Source organism: Mesoplodon mirus (genome assembly GCF_964341445.2).
Source record: "Mesoplodon mirus genome assembly, chromosome: 8".
Taxonomy (NCBI): Eukaryota; Metazoa; Chordata; class Mammalia; order Artiodactyla; family Ziphiidae; genus Mesoplodon; species Mesoplodon mirus.
The window spans coordinates 7057462-7080867 of NC_138984.1; the positions used below are offsets into that span (position 1 = coordinate 7057462).

The 23406-nt window shown below is 45.6% G+C and overlaps 1 protein-coding gene across 1 annotated transcript in view; it reads right to left on the minus strand.

Annotated features, from left to right (window-relative positions):
- INPP5D (inositol polyphosphate-5-phosphatase D) overlaps positions 1 to 22585 on the minus strand; it is a 134537-nt gene extending 111952 nt beyond the window's left edge. The window contains exons 1-2 of the mRNA XM_082630665.1: positions 22391 to 22585; positions 923 to 986 (exon numbers count right to left, since the gene is read on the minus strand). Coding sequence (XP_082486791.1) covers positions 923 to 986; positions 22391 to 22524 — 198 coding nt within the window. The 5' untranslated portion in view covers positions 22525 to 22585. The remainder of the gene's footprint in view (positions 1 to 922; positions 987 to 22390) is intronic.
- Positions 22586 to 23406: the final 821 nt, after the last annotated feature.

Consider the following 23406-nt stretch of genomic DNA (forward strand, 5'->3'; position numbering starts at 1 on the left):
GGTGCCTCTCACGAAGGGCTCAAGAGCTGAGTGTGACTCTTCGGCTCCCACCGTGGACACCGAGAGCATCACCCCCTTTTTCCTGCCCACCCCCTGCTCTCTTGGTGCAGCCAGATTACAAACAGCTCCCCTGGCCTCCACATCACTCGGCTGTCATGCATTGTGGTCACACAACACCCGTGGTGTTTGTCACGCAAACTGTATGGAAGGTGGTCTTCCCAGGCTTGGCGCACCTAGTATGGCTTTCTTTAACCTTTTTATTTTCTTTCTTTTTTGGCCACGTTACACTGCTTGCGGGATCTTAGTTCCCTGACCAGGGATCGAACCCCGGGGCCACGGCAGTGAAAGCGCCGAGTCCTAACCACTGGGCTGCCAGGGAATTCTCTCTTTAACCTTTAATGCAAGTTTTACACGTTTGGACTTTAGATGGTGAAATCAGATGCCATGAGCATCAGCCTCTGATGGAACAGATCTCTACAAACTGAAAGATATTATCTCATGCTAATCCTCAGGGCAGTCTTCTAGCCCCTCATAGGATCGTTCTCCAGCAAGTTCCCTCCCTTCTCTCTTTCCTGGCCCACTTACTGTCATGCACTTGAATGCACTGAAGAAAACAACCAACAAGCCACAGTCACTTGTCCTTGGTCTCTGAGTATCCTTCTTTCTGTTATTTCCCCTTCACACCCATGAACACAGATCACGTCTCCCGTGTCTGCTCCATCATGTCCCGGGGCAGGTCCCTTTGCAGGGTCACAGTCTACCCGTTAAGCAATGCCACCCAGGTTCTTCTAGGAGAAAGACAAGCCCCCATGTCTAGGTGGCTTGGGGCACCTGCTTTCTTCCCTTCTTCCTCTTTTTCACTCTTTCTCTGCCAATATAGGTTCCAGTCAGGGTCAGATTTCGAGGTTTATAAAAGACTTACCTGAACAGTGAATTTATCATCTTCATTGGGCAGAATTCTGTAAGTGTAAACGCAATTCCGGTACCTGAAAAAGACCAAATGCTGAATTAGAACCTATGCATTCCTTTTTCTGGACATCAAGCAATCCTGGGCAAAGTCAGGGTTGCTTGTCCACTCCCCACCCACCCAGCACTCAAGGAGCCTCAGGAAAAGGCGGGTGGGATATTTGGGACGTGATTTACTTTGGCGCTTGACAGCTGTGTGGTCTGATTTAGAGGAGTCCGCCATCTGAAAGGGCTTCCTAAACCTCTGGGCTGTCATGTTGGCCAAATGAATGGAGCCAGAAAGGGGTGCTTCTAGAAGAAATGAGACTCCAGTGGGGCTGAGCATGGTGGGAACATGCCGAATGGGTGGTGGGCACTGTCACAGAGCGGCGGCACTGGCAGGGCAAAGCTCAGTCAGCTTTGGACGGAGCTCCCCTACCCCCTGTGGCTGCCTCTCCTGGAGACTTTGCCCCATGGGTTCATTCTCCCAAAGGCCAGCCACCATCCCTTCAGAGACCCAGATTTTCCCAGCAGCAGGTGGGTGAGCCTTAGGGTTGCTTCTAACGCGGAAGTGCAAGGAATTTCGGATTCTCTTTTCTTTCCAGAAGCTCAACCTTCCTCTGGTCCAGAGGTCTCCAATGTGAGAAGGAAGAAGAGCTACTCTTTATTCTCCTAAAAGCTTTGAGAGGAAGTGGGAGTTGTCAAGTCTGACCACCTTGGGAAAGGGGCCCATTGGTGGGTGGTCCAGGTGGGGGACCCAGCCCACAGACAGCCTGGTGGCAGCAGATGGCCACGCAGGTCCACTGGCTCGGCTGCTGAGCCCACAGGCATAAGGAGTTTGGGAGAACGCTACTTGGGTCTTACACTCTCAGTTGAAATGGCTGGTCTGTTCTCTCAACCACCATAACCTCCCTGCCCCCATTTCCCCCACTTGGGATTCTCACAGACCTTGAAAACTTGCCCACCCCTGCTGGACCCCCAGGCAGGGGCCACACTCCAGCTCACAGATGCTCATGTTGTTTCTGTGATCAAGGAGATGATTCAGTACAAAAGTTTCATTCATTTAACCCCTCCTATGTGCCCGGCCCTAAACATTTATGTTATTGTTTAACTAGATTTTAAAATTATACGCTAGTTTAAAAAATTTAAGACCACCCGGAAAGATATAAAACGAAAAATAAATGTCTCCTTCCCCGGCTCCTGTGAGTTCCTTAGAGTTCCTACTCCTTCTTGTAAATCATTCCAAAATGTTTAAACATACACACAAACTTATATATGCATATCTTTTAAATGCAAATAACATCATACTGTATACGTTGCTCTGAAATTTGCTTTTTCACCAAAAAAAATTAGCGATCTGCCTAAGTCATGTTCTACCATGTGGCCATGCCATTGTTCATTTTAGACCACAATGATGGACAGGTAGTTATTTTGGGCTTTTTACTATTATAAATAATGCTGCAGTGAACATCTCTGTTCCCACCTCTTGTGTACACTAGTGAATCCAGAGTTTTAGTTTCCCCACCAGTAAAAAGGGGAGAATGATAACACAACATCTACCTGTTGTGTAGATTAAGCATTTAGAAGAGTGCCTGAAACACACTGAACGCTACACGTGCTGACATTTGTTAGAGATTGTGGATAAATCACTAGAAGGAGAACAGCTGGGCTGAAGGACGCAGGCACTTTATATTTTGATAGAGATGAACAATTGCCTTCCAGTGAAGTTCTCACATTGTGTCTCCTGCTAACCGGATATGAAAGAGCCTATTTCCCCACACCCTGCCAACTGGCTGTTATCAGACGTTTGAATCTTTTGCAAATCTGAGAGGTGAAAGAAAAATGATGGCTTGCTTTAATTTGCCTTTCTTTATGAGAAAGGTTGAAAGTGTTCTCATATGTTTCACTATTTGTGTTTCTTTTCCCATGAATTCCTTTTCATGTCTTTGTCTCACATTTTTTAAATCATCTTTTGCTTATTTATTCAAAAGACTTTGAAATATACTACAATATATTTTGGACTTATTTATTTTTAACAGTGTTTATTGATTTATTTTCTTTTTAGCTGTGTAGAAGTTTTACAATTTTATGTAGTTAATTTTCCAATTTTTAAAGCCTTTTGAAACAATGAATGTTAAAAGAAAGTTTTGGAGAATGTTTTGGGTAATTTCACTTCCACATGTCTCTTCATTTCTCATAGGAAAATTTCCTCTCTTCCTCTGACCCCTTTAATTCCCATCTTTCCACTCCCTTTCCTGTCTTCAGAGCCTGAACTGACACCACAATTGGTTTATCTCAGAGATGGCCAGGATGAATCCGTAGTCTAGTACCACCTCACCTCCTGCAGATGTCCCAGGAAGCAGGGAACCATCCCAGACCCCAGCCTAACTCCCCCATCCCCATCCCCTGCAGCCTCAACCCCCTTTGCAGAGCCTGCCAGGCACACACCGGAGGACAGCTGGAAGTTTGCTCGGCTCTTATCTTTCACTGCTTGTTCTCGTGACACTTCCTCCTGTAGATATGCAAATAAGGCCAGGGCGAGAACGGTCTCCTATTTGGGTGAGGGCAGCTAATTTTTTTTTAAACATCTTTATTGGAGTATAATTACTTTACAATGGTGTGTTAGTTTCTGCTTTATAACAAAGTGAATCAGCTATACATATACATATGTCCCCATATCTCCTCCCTCTTGCATCTCCCTCCCACCCTCCCTATCCTACCCCTCTAGGTGGTCACAAAGCACTGAGCTGATCTCCCTGTGCTATGCGGCTGCTTCCCACTAGCTATCTATTTTACGTTTGGTAGTGTATATATGTCCATGCCACTCTCTCACTTTGTCACAGCTTACCCTTCCCCCTCCCCATATCCTCAAGTCCATTCTCTAGTAGGTCTGTGTCTTTATTCCTGTCTTACCCCTAGGTTCTTCTTTGTGGAAGAGATTGAACAGGCCCCAAACATCAGCTTGTAAGCAGAAAGAAAGAACACAGAGTCACCAGGAAAGGCACAGAGACAGCGTACAGAACAGGAAGACCCTTTAGTTAATCAAGTGTGGCAGACAAGCCTTTATGGCTTTTTCAGAGATGTTCTAGCAACACTGAAACAAAGAAACAGCTCCATACTACTCAAACAGATGAGAATTCAAAAGTTAGTACAATGGGAAAAGAGGATACTTTCCCCTTAGATAGTAATATCTCAGCATCTCCAATGCATGGGGCCCACACATCATCCCTGGGGCCAAATCAGTAGATCTTTAAGGGAAAGCACAGAGTATCACCACCACCACCACCCCTGCCACACACAACCCCTGGGAGAGCGTGCCATGGGGTGTTAGGGACTCTGCAGGGAGGTGGAGGGGGGCGCCCCTTGGCCTCCTGCACTCACCAGCAGCTGCACCTCACCCTGGTCCTACACGCATAAGCATATACATATACATACATGTGCATACACATATACAGATACATAACATAGACATATGCACACACACGCACACACACACATACACCCACAAAATCTTACATGTAAAATGTTTAAAGTGAAGATTCCACAACGAAATCATCTTTGACAACTACTGAACTGGAATATAATCCAGACAATGTGCTCATTGGGGGCAATGGGTTCCATCCAGGCCTTTCCCACCTCTTTATGGTGATTTAGTAAAAATTTAGGGTGCTAACAACAGTCCTCAGCTGCTACTCCTTCTAGTGATTGGGTCACATTTCAGGGCGAGTGTGTCAGCAATGTTCCCGCTGGACACCCAGGTTGGGATGGTGCTGGGCCATCCCAGTCTCCCGTGTCCCTGGTGCATATGAGATTACTCCACTCTCAAATGCAGTGGTGCTTACAGCAAATTTCCCATGTGACTCCCAACAGCTGTTGGGTGACTACAGGTGCCTACACTGTTCTAAGCAGGAAGATGCTTCCCCCGGGAAGGGCACTTTCAGATAATGGTTTGGGAAGCTTTGCTCAAATGTAAAAGGATAAGCAAATGGAAATAGGAGGAAACTACTTCATGGCATTTTATTTATTCTCTCAGATAAAACTACTACTTCTCTGTGGCTCTTCCTAGCCAAATAAGCACCGACAAGCATGCCCAGAAGCATCCTTTACTATGGTGAGCCCCATGGGGAGAGAAAGAGAGAGAGAGGAATCAAACTCTGAAATTCGAGAGCCTCATTAGTGTCTGTCTCACTCTGCTGATCGGCTTAGCATGTTCTATAATTGTTTTTTTAAACTCCTTTGTAACTCATTATACTTCAGTTCTAATTTCTAATTGTTTGTATGTGTTTTCTCTTTTTTTCTTGCTTGAGTGTTGCAGACATCTGGACAAGATGGGATGGGAGAACAAGGGTTGGAAACTCTGCATTCAAAAAAGCCACTTGGGGAGTCAAGGTGGCAGACTAGGAGGATGCGGAATTCATGTCTCCGCACAACTAGGGCACCTACCAGGCACCGGTGGGGGACCACGGACACCTAAGGGGACAGGAGGAACCCCCAGTGACCAGTTGTTTCAATTATATTTTTATTTTTCCTAATATATTTTTTATCTTTCTAATTTTATTTTTTGATATTGTACTGCTCCTTTTGCTTGTTTGTTTGTTTGTTTGGGGGTTTTTTTTGTTTTGCTGTGCCAAGCAGCTTGAGGGATCTTGGTTCCCAGACTGGAGGTCGGGCCTGAGCTCGCGTGGTGGGAACTCCGAGTCCAAACCGCTGGACTAACAGAGAACCTCAGACCCCAGAGAATATTAATCAGAGGGAGGCTTCCCGGAGGTCCTAATGTCAGCACCAAGACACGGCTTTATCCAACTGCCTGCAAACTCCAGTGCTGGATGCCTCAGGCCAAACAACCAGTAAGAGAGGAATACGGCCCCACCCATCAAAAAAAAAAAAAAAAAAGAAACAACAAAAAAATATGTTACAGATGAAGGAGAAAGGTAAAAACCTACAAGACCAAATAAATGAGGACAAGATAGGTAACCTACCTGAAAAAGAATTCAGAGTAATGATAGTAAAGATAATCCAAAATCTTGGAAACAGAATGGAGAAAATACAAGAAACATTTAACAAGGATCCAGAAGAACTAAAGAAAACAGTGATGAACAACACAATAACTGAAATTAAAAATACTCTAGAAGGAATCAATAGCAGACTAACTGAGGCAAAGAAGGGATAAGTGACCTGGAAGATAAAATGGTGGGAATAACTGCCAAGGAGCAGAATAAAGAAAAAAGAATGAAAAGAATTGAGGACAGTCTCAGAGACATCTGGGACAACATTAAATGCACCAACATTCGAATAATAGAGGTCCCAGAAGAAGAAGAGAAAAAGAAAGGGTCTGAGAAAATATGTGAAGAGACTATAGTTGAAAACTTCCCAAACATGGGAAAGGAAATAGCCACCCAAGTCCAGGAAGGGCAGAGAGTCCCATACAGGATAAACCCAAAGAGAAACATGCCAAGACATATATTAATCAAACTATCAAAAATTAAATACAAAGAAAAAATATTAAAAGCAGCAAGGGAAAAGCAACAAATAACATACAAGGGAATCCCCATAAGGTTAACAGCTGATCTTTCAGCAGAAACTCTGCAAGCCAGAAGGGAGTGGCAGGACATATTTAAAGTGAGGAAAGGGAAAAACCTACAACCAAGATTACTCTACCCAGCAAGGATCTCATTCAGATTCAACAGAGAAATTAAAACCTTTACAGACAAGCAAAAGTTAAGAGAATTCAGCACCACCAAACCAGCTTTACAACAAATGCTAAAGTAATTTCTCTAGACAGGAAAAACAAGAGAAGGAAAAGACCTACAAAAACAAACCCAAACGATTAAGAAAATGGTAACAGGAACATACAAATCAATAATTACCTTACATGCAAATGAATTAAATGCTCCAACCAAAAGACATAGACTGGCTGAATGGATAAAAAAACAAGAGCCGTATACATATGCTGTCTACAAGAGACCCACTTCAGACCTAGGGACACATACAGACTGAAAGTGAGGGGATGGAAAGAGATATTCCATGCAAATGGAAATCAAAAGAAAGCTGGAGTAGCAATTCTCATATCAGACAAAATAGACTTTAAAATAAAGACTATTACAAGAGACAAAGAAGGACACTACATAATGATCAAGGGATCAACCCAAGAAGAAGATATAACAATTGTAAATATTTATGCACCCAACATAGGAGCACCTCAATACATAAGGCAAATGCTAACAGCCGTAAAAGGGGAAATTGACAGTAACACAGTAATAGTGGGGGACTTTGACACCCCACTTTCACCAATGGACAGATCATCCAAAATGAAAATAAATAAGGAAACACAAGCTTTAAATGACACATTAAATAAGATGGACAATTGATATTTATAGGACATTCTATCCAAAAACAACAGAATACACTTTCTTCTCAAGTGTGCATGGAGCATTCTCCAGGATAGATCATATCTTGGGTCACAAATCAAGCCTTGGTAAATTTCAGAAAATTGACATCATATCAAGTATATTTTCCAACCACAATGCTATGAGACTAGATATCAGTTACAGAAAAAAACTGTAAAAAATACAAACACATGGAGGCTAAACAATATGCTACTAAATAATCAAGAGATCACTGAAGAAATCAAAGAGGAAAACAAAAAATACCTAGTAACAAATGACAATGAAAACACAATGACGCAAAACCCATGGGATGCAGCAAAAGCAGTTCTAAGAGGGAAGTTTATAGCAATACAATCCTACCTCAAGAAACAAGAAAAATCTCAAATAAACAACCTAAACTTACACCTAAAGCAATTAGAGAAAGAAGAACAAAAAAACCCCGAAGTAGCAAAAGGAAAGAAACCATAAAGATCAGATCAGAAATAAATAAAAAAGAAATGAAGGAAACAATAACAAAGACAAATAAAACTAAAAGCTGGTTCTTTAAGAAGATAAACAAAATTGATAAACCTTTAGCCAGGCTCATCAAGAAAAAAAGGGAGAAGACTCAAATCAACAGAATTAGAGATGAAAAAGAAGTAACAACTGACACTGCAGAAATACAAAGGATCATGAGACATTACTACAAGCAACACTATGCCAATAAACTGGACAACCTGGAAGAAACGGACAAATTCTTAGAAAGGTATAACCTTCCAAGACTGAACCAGGAAGAAGCAGAAAATATGAACAGACCAATCACAAGTAATGAAATTGAAACAGTGATTAAAAATCTTCCAACAAACAAAAGGACCAGATGGCTCCACAGGAGAATTCTATCAAACATTTAGAGAAGAGCTAAAACCCATTCTTCTCCAACTCTTCCAAAAAATTGTGGAGGAAGGAACACTCCCAAACTCATTCTATGAGCACACCATCACCCTGATACCAAAACCAGACAAAGATGTCACAAAAAAAGAAAACTACAGGCCAATATCACTGATGAACATAGATGTAAAAATCCTCAACAAAATACTAGCAAACAGAATCCAACAGCACGTTAAAAGGATGATACACCATGATCAAGTGAGGTTTATCCCAGGAATGCAAGGATTCTTCAATATTCGCAAATCAATCAGTGTGGTACACCATATTAACAAACTGAAGTATAAAAAGCCATATGATCATCTCAATAGATGCAGAAAAAGCTCTTGACAAAATTCAACACCCATTTATGATAAAGACTCTCAAGAAAGTAGGCATAGAGGGAACCTAACTCAACATAATAAAGGGCATATATGACAAACCCACAGCCAACATCATTCTCAATGGTGAAAAACTGAAACCATTTTCTCTAAGATCAGGAACAAGACAAGGTTGCCCACTCTCACCACTATTATTCAACATAGTTTTGGAAGTTTTAGTGACAGCAATCAGAGAAGAAAAGGAAATGAAAGGAATCCAAATTGGAAAAGAAGAAGTAAAACTGTCACTGTTTGCAGATGACATGATGCTATACATAGAGCATCCTAAAGATGCTACCAGAAAACTACTAGAGCTAATCAATGAATTTGGTAGAGTAGCAGGATACAAAATTAGTGTACACAATCTCTTGCATTCCTATACACTGATGATGAAAAATCTGAAAGAGAAATTAAGGAAACACTCCCATTTGCCATTGCAACAAAAAGAATAAAATACCTAGGAATAAACCTACCTAAGGAGACAAAAGACCTGTATGCAGAAAACTATAAGACACTGATGAAAGAAATTAAAGATGATACAAACAGATGGAGAGAAATACTGTGTTCTTGGACTGGAAGAATCAACATTGTGAAAATGACTATACTACCCAAAGCAATCTACAGATTCAATACAATCCCTATCAAACTACCAGTGGCATTTTTCACAGAACTAGAATAAAAAATTCCACAATTTGTATGGAAACACAAAAGACCCCGAATAGCCACTATACTACAAAGCTACAGTAGTCAAGACAGTATGGTACTGGCACAAAAACAGAAATATAGATCAATGGAACAGGACAGAAAGCCCAGAGATAAACCCATGCACATATGGTCACCTTATCTTTGATAAAGGAGGAAAGAATATACAATGGAGAAAAGACAGCCTCTTCAATAGGTGGTGCTGGGAAAACTGGACAGCTACATATAAAAGAATGAAATTAGAACACTTCCTAACACCACACACAAAAATAAGCTCAAAATGGATTAAAGACCTAAATGTAAGGCCAAACACTATAAAACTCTTAGAGGAAAACATAGGCAGAACACTCTATGACATAAATCACAGCAAGATCCTTTTTGATCCACCTCCTAGAGAAATGGAAATAAAAATAAAAATAAACAAATAGGACCTAATGAAACTTCAAAGCTTTTGCACAGCAAAGGAAACCATAAACAAGATGAAAAGACAACCCTCAGAATGGGAGAAAATATTTGCAAATGAAGCAACTGACAAAGGATTAATCTCCAAAATTTACAAGCAGCTCATGCAGCTCAATAACAAAAAAACAAACAACCCGATCCAAAAATGGGCAGAAGACCTAAATAGACATTTCTTCAAAGAAGATATACAGATTGCCAACAAACACATGAAAGGATGCTCAACATCACTAATCATTAGAGAAATGCAAATCAAAACTACAATGAGGTATCACCTCACACCAGTCAGAATGGCCATCATCAAAAAATCTACGAACAATAAATGCTGGAGAGGGTGTGGAGAAAAGGGAACCCTCTTGCACTGTTGGTGGGAATGTAAATTGATACAGCCATTATGGAGAACAGTATGGAGGTACCTTAAAAAACTAAAAATAGAACTACCACATGACCCAGCAACCCCACTACTGGGTATATACCCTGAGAAAACCGTAATTGAAAAAGAGTCATGTACCACAATGTTCATTGAAGGTCTATTTACAATAGCCAGGACATGGAAGCAACCTAAGTGTCTACTGACAGATGAATGGATAAAGAATATGTGGCACATATGTACAATGGAATATTATTCAGCCATAAAAAGAAACGAAATTGAGTTATTTGTAGTGAGGTGGATGGACCTAGAGTCTGTCGTACAGAGTGAAGTAAGTCAGAAAGAGAAAAAAAATATCGTATGCTAACACATATATATGGAATCTAAAAAAAAAAATGGTTCTGAACAACCTAGGGGCAGGACAGGAATAAAGATGCAGACGTGGAGGATGGACTTGAGGACATGGGGAGGGGGAAGGGTAAGCTGGGACGAAGTGAGAGAGTGGCATGGACATATATACACTACCAAATGTGAAATAGATAGCTAGTGGGAAGCAGCTGCATAGCACAGGGAGATCAGCTCGGTGCTTTGTGACCACCTAGAGGGTTGGGATAGGGAGGGTGGGAGGGAAACGCAAGAGGGAGGAGATATGGGGATATATGTATATGTATAGCTGATTCACTTTGTTATAAAGCAGAAACTAACACACCATTGTAAAGCAATTATACTCCAATAAAGATGTTAAAAAAAAAAAGCCACTTGGACCCCATGTAGAAATAAGAGAAAACGTGTGTATGCCCTAGGAACCAAGGGTGTTCACAGTTCACCACCCAAACCTCAAAGAATCCCAGCCAAAGAGTGAGAAAAAGAGGCCATCAGGTCAGAAGCAAGAGGAGGCAGTCCAGATGGCCAGGTGAGAGGTGGGGGTGAGACATCTAGAGTGTCATTGGGGACCGGCCTGCCCCAGCAGCCTCGGGGTCCAGAGGGTTCTTCTCATGAGACCCCTGGTAGGAAACCCACCTATCCGTGCAACACACCACACCCCCATCACTCAATCCCATCAGGTGGATCTTGGATCAGGGGGCTCCCATCCCCATCCCTGCTGATCCTTTTATCTTTGGGAAGAAGATTCGGGCAGAAACCCACTCCAATCTCTAAAAAAAAAAAAAAAAAAAAAACTGATCAAATTTTTCCTGACAATTCTTTGTTGGAAAAGAAAAATCACCAGACTTATCAAAAACATCACCACTCAAAAGGAAGGGTATCATTTTTCTAAGAACTCAAAGGTGATACCTCCTTGTTACATAGAATCGCTGCAAAAAGAAAAAAGGAAAATAACACATTCTGGAGAAATCTGACTTGCGAACTCAGTAAGACTTAAAAGACAATTGTATCTCTGAAACTGGAAAAATCAGTTGTGAAAACTGAGTAACATGAGATAAGAAAAACTGATCAGAAGTGGAAAACCTCGAGTCCTACAGTCAGCATTAAACACCACAAGTGAGGCAGTACATAGCAGCTTCATGTTCTGGAGAACTTCAACAAGGAAGAAGATAAATCTGAGAAAATCGGTGCAGCAGGAGAGGGAGGATGAGAACTATAGAAGACATAGCTCTGTCCTCAAGCATATATACAGTAGGGGTTCCTGAACGCACAGGTAGTTTTCCAATATAAAAAGAAAAGCAGAACAGATAAATAAATCTAAGAGCATATGACCTGAAATGCAGAAAATTAAATGAATAACCCTCTGACAAACAGAAGAGCAAAAAGAAAACAGTGCAAGTGAGCTGGACATTGTTCCTTCACCCTCCCCTCCAACCCCCAGTAGACCCACTCTCTATCCTTCTCCACCTGCCCTGGGTCCAGCAGGCTGACCTGTGTGTGCCGCTTCACGAAGGTTTAGCTAATGGGAGGCACTGACAAAGTGAGAGGATGGTGAGATAGTGGTTATCTGTTCCCCAGACCCCACCCCACCTGCTGCAGATCAGCAGTGGCTGAGTTCCTCCACGGGGGGGCCACGGCTCAAATCAGACAGCCCTGCCTATTCAGGGCCAGGAGTGGAAATAGCTTGGCTCAAATCAGACAGCCCTGCCTATTCAGGGCCAGGAGTGGAAATAGCTTCCCGTGGTTGCCGGTCCCAGGCTGCTTCACCATCCCTACGTCTAGCACCCCTTTCGATTATGCCATCTATTTCCTGCTGGGATCCTGGCCAACACAACTAGTAAGCAAGACCAGTAATGAGTAAAGGAAGGTAGCAACAGCAATAAAAGAGAAACCTTAAAATTATAGAAAAGTGTGAATAACTATATGCCAGAAACTTTGAAAAATCTCAACTAATGAACTGTTTACTGAAAAATATATATAACTTATTAAAAGTAACCTGAAAACAACAAGGTCCAACTGTAGAGCACAGGGAACTATATACAATATTCTGTGAGAAACCATAATAGAAAAGAATATGAAAAAGAATGTGTATATGAATCAACTATACTTCAATAAAATAAAAAAAAATTTTTTAAGTAACATGAGAGGAGATAGAAAACAAGAATAAATCAATACCAAAGAAGAAACTGAAGTAAATATTAAAGAATTATCTCTATAAATGGCTCTGAGGAAAAGCACCTTTGCCAATTTTTTTTTATATTTAAAAAAATCAGATAATGATGATGCTTCATAAATGTCTCCAGGATATTTTACAAAACACACATGACTCTTAAACCATAACATGATCAAAATCACATAAATCAATCTCACTTATGAACACATATGCTAAAATTCAGAGTAAAATAAAGTCATCATAATCAAGAACAGTTCATTTTAATCTTGCAAAAAATGGTTCATACTAGGAAATCTATAAAATCAAGCTATTTACCAGTTAATGAAATAAGAGAAATAGCTTAATCATCTCAATAGACATTAAAGAGGCATTTGATAAAATTTAATATTCAGTTCTTCAAAACTCTTCATAAAACTAGGAAAAGACAGCTCCTTCTTTGACATGAAAAGAACAACTAACTTTTATCCATTGCTAACTACGTGCCAAATGCTGTATTAAGTCCTTCCCAGGCAGCATCAAGTTTGATTCTCACATTACTTCTGGCTGAGGTAGACATTTTCTTTTCCCAATATCCTTCATTGTAATATTTTAGAAATATTGGCCAAAGTAATAAGTTATGAAATCTGAATAAGAGTTATAAGTATTTGGAAAGTAGACCACAAAATGATTATAATTTGTATATGATCTGATTGTTTAGCAAGAAAATCCAAGAGAAGCAAATGAAAACAATTTTAAATAATGAGGAGTAAACATATAGAATAAACGGTGAATTTATAAAATCTACAACTTCTTTGTATGTTATCAGTTACCCCAGAAGGGTAACTGTAGAAGAAAAGGTATTCACAACAGTAACAAAATAATGAAATAATCAGAAGTAATCATAACAAGAAATATGTAGGATCTATGAAGAAAATTACTAAATTTAAAATAATAGGGCTTCCCTGGTGGCGCAGCGGTTGAGAGTCCGCCTGCCGATGTAGGGGACACAGCTTCGTGCCCCGGTCCAGGAAGATCCCACATGCCGCAGAGCGGCTGGGACCATGAGACATGGCCACTGAGCCTGCGTGTCTGGAGCCTGTGCTCCACACGGGAGAGGCCATGACAGTGAGAGGCCCGCGTACCGCAAAAATAAAAAATAAAAAAATAATAGAGATAGCTATATTTATTGTTAAGACTGAATAATACTAAAAGGTCCATTTTTCACAAGTTGTATTATGGATTTCATGCAACTCCAAACAAAGTCCTCCCAATAGTATTTTTTCCAACTTGACAAAGTTATTATCTGTTTCACCTGGAAGAATACTTAAAAAGACTAGATATGCAAATCCTAAAATAAAATAGTTTATAAAATTGTGGTAATGCATTCAGTATGAAATTGGTGTAAGAAAAGCAGACATACATGGACCAGGGTAAACAGGCAAAAAAGAGGTATATAAGACTTAATACATGGTAAGAGAGGAATAACAAGTGGAGAGGAATAAATTATTCAGTAAGAGGTTTTGAGAAAGATAGTTCCTTGAGAAAAATACACATAAATCTTTGTTTTACACCATTCATTAATTCCAGAAAGATTATTCAATGTAAAACAGCAACAGCAACAAAAAACACCCCAAAAACCTATAATCTCTCTATCTGCTTTTGCCAAATACTGTGCCAAGTATGGATATACACTTTCATTCAATCCATCCAACGACACTGCTACATGGGTATTCTTAGCCCTGGTTTGCAGATGAGGAAACCAAGGCCCCATGGGACCAGACAACCTGCCAGAGCTTGGAAAGGCAGAGTCATCCCTTAGCCCGAGCCTATTAGCTCCAAAGGCCCTGCCCCCCACAGGAAGAAAAAGAATAAAATTTCTGTGTGCATAGGGACTCTGCACTGGAAAGCAAAGCAGGGAAAAAGTCACAAAAGAACAAGAACAGAAAGATTTATAGACTGTGCAAAAATTTACAATCTCTGAACAAAAGAAAAAGGTCATAAAGTTTAAAGGCAAACCACAGTGAAAATATTTGCAACAAATGTGATATAAGGAATTCATGTAAATAGACCACAGAGAAACTACAGTTTCAAAAGAAAAATGGCAAAGAGAATGGAACAGATCATCCACAAAGGAGAAATGATGAAGGTCAATAATCCAAACAAGCTTACCATGACTGCGATCAAGAAATGCAAATCAAAATGAACAGAAATTGGCCACCTTTCACCTTGCAATTTAATAATGTTTTTTTAAATGAAAATAGTCAGTGTAAGGAGACTGGAATGAGGTGGGCACTCTCTGGGACTGCTTACCAGAGCGTAACTTGTAACAAAATTTCTGGAAAGCAATTTGTCATTTTCATCAAAAGCCTTAAAAACATTATCTTTGATCCAGTAATTCCACCCCTGGGAATCTATCACCAGAAATGTCACATATCTGCACAAAGACCTTCATCACTGTCATTTATAACAACAAAACACTGTTAGTAACTTATATGTCTGACAATAGGAGAATCATTCCATAAATTATGGCACATAATGTAATAGAATTTGTGTATCCATTAAATATTATATTTAGGAAGAAAGGGTAACTAAGTGGGAAAATGCTAATGTTGCTAGAAAATATAGACTAAAATTATATGGTATTAGGTATATATATTATGGAGCTTATATATATGTGCTTGTGCGTGTGTGTGTGTGTGTGTGCATATGGGGGGCAGGGAGGGAGAGAGAGAATGAATGAGAAAATATGCCAACAAGTTAACAGTATTTATGTTAGTCTCTCATCTCAGTGATTGGGTGATTACTTTCTCCTTTACCTTGCACTCTTTGTATGTTATACCTAATACTGTATTTTTTAAAGTTACTTGAACGAATGCTGCCCTGTTTATCAGAAGGTCTATTTCTGCACTGCCACTGATGCCTGAAATGGCCTCATCAAGCCTCTCCCCTCTGGAGGGCAGGTTTCTGGTTGGCAAGGGAAAGGGCCAGAACAGCTGATCCTCTGGAAGCCAGCCTTGTCTGGCTTATAAGTAATTGAACCCAAATGGTTTGGGTGCTGGTACTTAAAAACAATGTTTTTCTAATTAATGGGACAAAGGGAGTGTGAAACGAGCAGGGGAGAGAGGAGGGATCCGGGCCACAGAGCTGCAGGCTTGTGCTGCCCACTGAGCAGGGGCCTGACCTGCTGGGCTGTCGACACCCCTTCCCCACCTCATCCACTTGCTGGGCTTCCTCGGAGCCCTAGGACTTTAGTTCCCTCAGTCCCTCACTCCTGCATTGGTACTTGATCACTCTTAAGATGGCCTCCACTCCTTGACTTTCTCTTCATTCTCCGCGGTTCACTCGGTGGTTCTTCCTGGCACTGGTGCCCCTGACCCTTCTCTCTCTCACAGCTCCAGGAGCTCGCCCCGGGCCCCAGCAGCCACCGGCCACTCGCGCGTCCCTCAAGCCCTCTTCCTGCCTCATCTCTTTGAGCACTTCCTCTGAGGAGGCCCCGCATGACAGCTCAGTGTCCCCGGAGGCTCCCACAACCTCCAGGAAGCTCCAGAAGTGACGCTCAGCCACCACTGTCCTCGTTCCGTCTGCTGCGGAATGCTCCTCAAGGATGGCCCTGCACTTCTCTGCTTCCGAGATGTCACTACTCACTTCGTAGCTCATAAAAAGTAACAGCCAGTGTTCAGCGTGCTGACTCTACGCGTGTTGCCCACATTCTTCCATTTTATCCTCTCAATAATCCAGTGACAACAACAGAAAGACAAATCACCCTATTTTTTTTAAAAATGGGCAAAAGATATGAATAGACATTTCTCCAAAGCAGGTATACACAAATGGCCAATGAGCACATGAAAAGATATCAACTTCATTCATAATTAGGGAGATGCAAATCAAAGTCACAGTAAGATGTCACTTCACACCCACTAGGATGGCCATTATCAAAAAGCTGTTAAGTGTTGGTGAGGATGTGGAAAAATTAGAACCCTCTTACACTGCTGATGGGAATGTGAAACGGCACAGCTGCTGTGCAAAAGTCTGACAGTTCCACAAAAAGTTAAACATAGAATTACCATATGACCCAGCAGTTCCACCCAAGACAACTGAAAACACGTCCATAGAAAAACTTGTACATGAATGCTCACAGCAGCATCATTCATAATAGCCCCAAAGTAGAAGCAACCCAAATGCCCATCAACTGATGAACGGCTAAATAAAATGTGGTAGATTGATATAATGGGCTATTAGTTAGCTATAAAAAGAATGATTCATACTACAACATGGATGAACCCTGGAAGCATTATGCCAGGTGGAAAAAGTCAAATACAAAAGGCCACATATTGTATGATTCCATATACATGAAATACCCAGAATGGGCAAATGGTCAGAGACAGAAAGTAGATCAGTGGTTGCCAAGGGTTGGGGGGAAGGGGAATGGAAAGTGACTACTCAGGGGGTTCAGGGGGTTTTGCCAGGGTTGGGGGGATAATGAAAATATTCTGGAATTAGATGGTGGTGATGGTTTCACAACATTATGAATGTACTAAACACCACTGAATTGTATACTATCTAAAGGGTGATTTTATGGGATGTGAATTATACTGCAATAAAAAATTAATCCAACGAGTGCGCATTTTGCCAATGAGGATGCTGGGTGGACACAGGGAGGTGAGCATCTCGCAAAGGCTAGAATTCACATCAGGTGTAGCCAACCACAGAGGGCTTGCCCCTAAGGACTGCGTCACATGACCTGAATTAGGGAGGGAAGAGCAGACCTCATCTTACTCCATCTCTGGGGCAGGGAGGAAGGCCTGGAGCATCACCTCTCATCACCACCCCAGGAGGTGGGACCACTCAACGGAGAAGCACCGACGTCTGTGCACAGGTGAATTTCACGTCAAGTAGGCAAGCTTGCAAAACACACCAAAGCCAGAGCCTCCTCTGGTTCTGGAAGGATTGTTCCAGGGTGCTGTGCAAGGGCACAGAAAACCTGGAGACACTCGAATTTACCATGGGCTTTCTGAGTCACTGCACACAGAAGGAACCAGGAATCTGTTACATACATAGGCCTTCCCGGGCACATCCCTCTCTCCGGGTCCTGCAGGCAGAAGGAACGCTCAGAACAGTTGTCCTTGGACAATCTCTTATGTAAACCAGATTTCAAGAGCTGAGGTCCTCCAGCTCTGACTACTGCCTGGGCCAGCATTTTCCCCCCACTTTGTCAATACCAGCTAGGAAAAACAGTGTTTTTCTTTGCATTTGCACAAAAGTAATTCATGAGCAGTGTAAACTTTACTAAACTTTGAAAGGGGATTGGAGGAAGGTAGATTACATCACACCCATTCACACTGCAGTAAATGGCTTTACACCTCTTCTGGACACTTCTGCCCTCCAAGTCCTTTCTCTGTGGCTCCATCACCAGGGGTCTCCTACACACACCCAGACTTGCTGGCTCCTCTTTCTCCCTCCCAAGAACAGTGAGTTCAAGTCCTGGCCCTGCCATTTATTAGTACTGTAAACATAGCATGTTACCTAACATCTTGGGCCTCAGTTTCTGCATCTGTAAAGTGGGGATAATAACACTTCCTCCAAAGGCCACTGTGGACAGTGAGTAAGTTAATATGTGCAAAGAGCTTAGAACAGAACCCAGCACACAGGTGCCCTTTATAAGTCTTTTGCTGTTATTTTTAGGCAGAACAGATTAGCAACTACCTTTGGTTTGTACAGCAAGCCTCGTGGCCTGCCTTTACCTCAAGTGGGCCATCACATTCTTCCTAACAAGTAGAATGCCTTCTCTGAGGGCACTTTTGGTGACCAAATGTCCTTCTGGTGCTTCTTCACCTTTCTGGCTGTGCTCACAAGGCTACCAAGTCCAGGCTGCCTGGTGTACTGTCCCAGGGAAGGAGGTCATAGGTCTGCCTGGGCAGCTCATGGAAGGCCAGGTGCTGAGGGGAACCAAGACAGCATCCCCGCCACAGCTGGCTGGACCGGCATTGGTTTCTGAGTCACAGACAGCACGCACCTGCCCCCTCCCCTTGGAGGGAGGCCAACTCTCTCCGGTGTGGTTTGGTGGGAATGCCACCCGACCGGGCAGCTCCATCCTGGATGGTGGCTGATGGACCCAGTCGTATATAGGCTTGCTCTCGGGGCCCGGGCTGCTCTTACAGAGAGGGAGGTGTATCCCCAACACCACTGGGCCATTGTTCTAGTTCTGCCTGCGCAGCTAGGTCAAGGAGAGGCTGGCCCAGCTGACCCGTGACCTCTCACCTTGATGAACCCCCATCCCCAAAGGCATATCTCTTCTCTGCAGCATAAAGCACCTGACAGGTGTGCTGGTCCCTACGTGGAAGCACAGTCCTGGCAGGAGAGGAGGACATGAGCTTGACAGCCTCTTAGCATCCTCCATACAAGAGGGGCCGGACGGCCCCCTCCAGAAGCCCCCCTGGCCCTCCTAGAGCAGGGCCGACTCTGCTGGCTGGTCTGAGTGGGGCTGGGTGAGCATGACTTAGGAGCCCGCTGCCCCTCACGTTCTCAAGCCCTTGCTGCAAGAAGGCAGAGATGGACTCAATTCCATGTGCTCAGCTCCTGGGATCTTCCTCCTCCAGCTCTCTGCATCCCGAGATGGGCCTCGGGATCCCTCTAAAGCGGGGCTTTCTGAGTTGCTGAGGACAGATCTGTGCTTTCCTGCCCAGTGGCAGGTGGCAGGGCTGACCTCCCGAGAGGAAGTGTGGGTTTGCTAGGCCCGGGGTGAATGTGTACTCCTCGGTCACGTGGGCCACGCTGAATGCAGCCTTGTCTTTTAGTGTGTCCCTCACCCCCTCCCTAGTTCCATTTAAATAGTCAAATCCTGTCTTCTTTCCTGAGCATGAAGGCCACTCCTGAGGAAGCTGCCCTCAGTTCCTGGAGCTCCAAACGCCCCTGCCTAAACCAGGGGTGGGAAGCCCCCTGCCATCCCCTCACTCACCAGAGAGGCTGGGAAGATGCTCCAGCCACTGGGGTCCAGGCAGGACAGGTCTGGACACCCTGGGTCCTGAGGTCTTTCCCCACATGGAGATTTCTAGAGCAGAAGGGCCAGTCTTGGAGGCTTCCTGGCTCCCTTTGGAACAGGGTCGTTAAAAGGCCCTGACACCACAGCTGCCCCACTTGGGGTCCTGCACTCCCAGCAACTTCCAGAGAGACCACAGAGGGTAAAGCCTGATGCTTGTGAAACTCACGCTTGTGAAACCCGTCGGGGTTCCCACCGCTGGCCATGGGCCAGGAGGGTGTGGGGCGAGGTTTTCACTGGTCCCAGGAACAGAGAAAACCAAGGATAGGGCCGGGCTAGGGGTTGTTTTTCAGGAAGTTAAACCTGTTTGATTTAAAGGACTGGTTTTTGGCTTTATTCATTTATTTATTTTTAAAGAGCACGTTCTTCCTGCCTTTTTGGTGTTAAAGGATACTCTCTTTCATGAAATGAGCTGCTGAAAGGTGGCAGTTAGTTGTCACTCCGCTAGTTTTTCGTTTTTAAATCTCCTTAATTGGCAACATCACGGGTGATGGCAAAATTAGGTCTCCCAGGGTTTTGGAAGGTTCGGTGGCTCGTGGTATCCCACAGCCTACAGGGCCTCCTGACCCTGCGGGAAGGGTGGCTTCCCCCACAGCAGAGGAGAAAGGGGACCCGTGGGCCTGGGCTTAGAGTCTGGCCTCACGGCTGGACTCACTGGGGAGGGCTCCAAGCCCTGGTGTCTGGAGCTAAAGGGGCCTTGGGGATGGCAGACTGACAAGAAGCCCAGCCCTGGGCTAAGAGGATGATGGACATTGAGGGGACCACGGGTACCCTCCCTAAGAGGCACATCGGCCGAGGCTCCAAGAGTAACCCAGTGCAGGGGAGGGGAGGGGAGGGGAGGAGAGAGGCAAGGTGGAGGAACGAATACTGTACACCATTCTGGATCCCAGGTTGCCACCGGCCAGCAGGGATGTGTGGACAAAGGCCTCAAGCTCTCTGAGGTGTGCCCACCTGTAAAGTCAGGGGTGGTGGGACTAGAGGCTCCAAGGCCTCTCCCAGCTCTGGCTTGTTACGAGGCTCCCAGTTTGGAGTCAGAGAGACCCACGTTCCAATGTGTAGCCTGAGCACTACCACAGCTCCCTGGTCAAAGGGCTGCTGTGAAGGTTAGCGAGCTGGAGCCTGGAAGTTCTCAAGACACCCAGGGGAGGGGAGAGATTCATGTGGGCCGAGTGGAGACAGATCAGAATCTCCTCACTATTTCTACGGCCCCGTCAACTGGTCCCCACGGGGGCTGTGCTTGTGGGGAAACCTGGGTCTGCTTCGCTTCCCCTGGGGTGTGAGAACTGGGGGCCCAGGAAGCCGACCTTGGGGGCAGGGGCTCTGATGCAGTCAGCGCTCGGGCCGGGCGACCCCTGAAAGCCTGTGTTCAGCCGCCCTTGTAAACGCCCTGGCTTCTCTTGCTGCCACCCGGAACCCATGCTCACGCCCGGCTTGACAGGCACAGGGGTGGGATGGTAGCAGTCTGGCTGTCTGGGTGCAGCCTCTGGGGGCAGATGTCCTTGGCTTTGACTGTCATCACTCGGTGAACCCGTCTGAGCCTCAGTTTCCTCATCTGCAAAGTGGGGCAACAAAAGGACCTGCCCTTCAGGCTGTCGTGAGGATGAAACGGGTCGACGCACAGACACATGCTCAGACTCAACGCTCCAAACAAGGCCCGTGTCCATGACCCACTTGCCCTCCTGTGTGGACAGCAGCAAGGCCTGCCTGCTCAGAGGGACCCTTCTGCGAGACCAGGGGCACGACCTGACAGGTGCAGGTGGACACACCCTTCCTTCCCCATGCCCGGCACTGCCCGAGGCCCCAGGGGGGATGGTTAGACCGCAGGGCTGCAGGGCCGAGGGCCTCCTTCAGACGCTGGTTGAGAAGGGTGTTTTAAAAAGGAAGCTTCAGCAAGTGGCCGGTTCCCGGTTTTAGAACAACTGGCACATTCAGCAACATCCCAGAGAGGGGGAGCGGAGAGAGCTGATGGCGGCAGAGCGGCCCGAACAGGTGGGGTCAGGGCCAAGGGCTGAGGAGGGGAGAGAAGAGGCTCCTGCTGTCGGCGATGTGACGTCCTCTGCACCAAGGGCCCCAAATACAACTTCTGGGTGAACTGAAAATCCTTTCTTGAGTGACCCCCCACCCTTATTCATGGCTCCTCAAACGATGGCTGCCTCCAAAGGCCCAAAGCCTGGCACAGGAAGGGTCCCCTCTTGCCACTTCTGTTCTTCCAGGAGGGTTTCCGAACTGGGCATACTTTGACCAGCACCTGAACTGACGGAGCTGCTTTCTAACACACCCACCACCACGGAGCCCCGAGCTTCTGCCCGGCTCAGAGAGCCCGGACCCACTTCTCTTGGACCCTGGAACCCCAAGGAAGTTCCTGACCCCGCGGCTCCCCGGTAGCTGGCGTGAGTGACCAGGCCCCAGGCTGGCCCTGGAGGGCTCCAGCCCTGCAAGACCTGAACTCCAGGGCCGAGCAGGTCCACAGTGGGCCTCAGCTGGACCCACCAACAAACCCGGGGTGCATGCAAGGTCACTGGATGTAAAAACAACACATCCCAGAGCCGGGCGCCTGGCTAAGCCCAGAGCCGGCTTCCCCTCTACTAAGTGGCACCTCCATCACCTCCATGCCTGGGCAGGAGAGGCCAGGCCAGGGCGGAGGAGCAGGGGTGGGCAGGGCCCGGTACTCACAGCACGCAGAGCGCGTACGCCCGGGAGACGGACTCGCTGGCGCGCACGAGGAAGCTCCCGTCCTTGCCGGTCCTGGAGAGCAGCTCCTCGGCCTTGGAGCGGGTGATGTTGCCATGGTTCCAGCAGGGGACCATGGCGGGTGTGGGTCTCCCCGGGCCGGGCCGGCGCCCTCTCCGCAGGACCTGCACAGCCAAGGGGAGCTGGGCCCCTGCACTGCGACCCGCCGTCGGTCCCCTCGCGGCCGCCCCGGCTGCTACCACCCGCTCACTGACCGACTTCCTGTTTCAGGCACTCGGCAAGGGAAAGGAAACGAGCTGCAGAGAACTTCCTCATTGCAGAGACCAAGCAAGAGAGGTCCTCCACCTTCCCGGCCCGCCCGCCCACGGCCTGCTGCCCGTTCCCCCTCACCCTCCCGCCCTCTTTCCTTTACTGGGTCTCAGTCCCCAGAGGGGCGAGCATCAGCTCAAGTCCTCCTGGGGGAACTGTCAGCTCCTCTGGCGTCAGGAGGTTCATGGCCAGCTTCTGAAGGAGCACGGCCAAGTCAGCGGCCATTCCGAGGCCTGTCCCAATGCCCCCGTGGGGTGGCCACGCCCTGGACCTCAGCCTCAGCCCTCTGCCAGCCCCCAGAGCTTTTTTTTCTTTTTGCGGTACGCGGGCCTCCCACCGCTGCGGCCTCTCCCGTGGCGGAGCACAGGCTCCGGACGCGCAGGCTCAGCGGCCATGGCTCACGGGCCCAGCCGCTCCACGGCATGTGGGATCCTCCCGGACCGGGGCACGAACCCGTGTCCCCTGCACCGGCAGGCGGACCCTCAACCACTGCGCCACCAGGGAAGCCCCCAACCCCAGAGCTTTTTAACTCCCCGTCCACTCCCTCCAACATGCCCATGGAACAGATGCTCACAGGGCAGAGCTTCTCCGCTGGGACTAAGGCCTGCCCCAGGGCCGAGCAAAACTGGAGGGAGGGGTACAGCCGAGCCCCCTCCCCATATTGGAGACTCATGGCCACCCAGGCACTA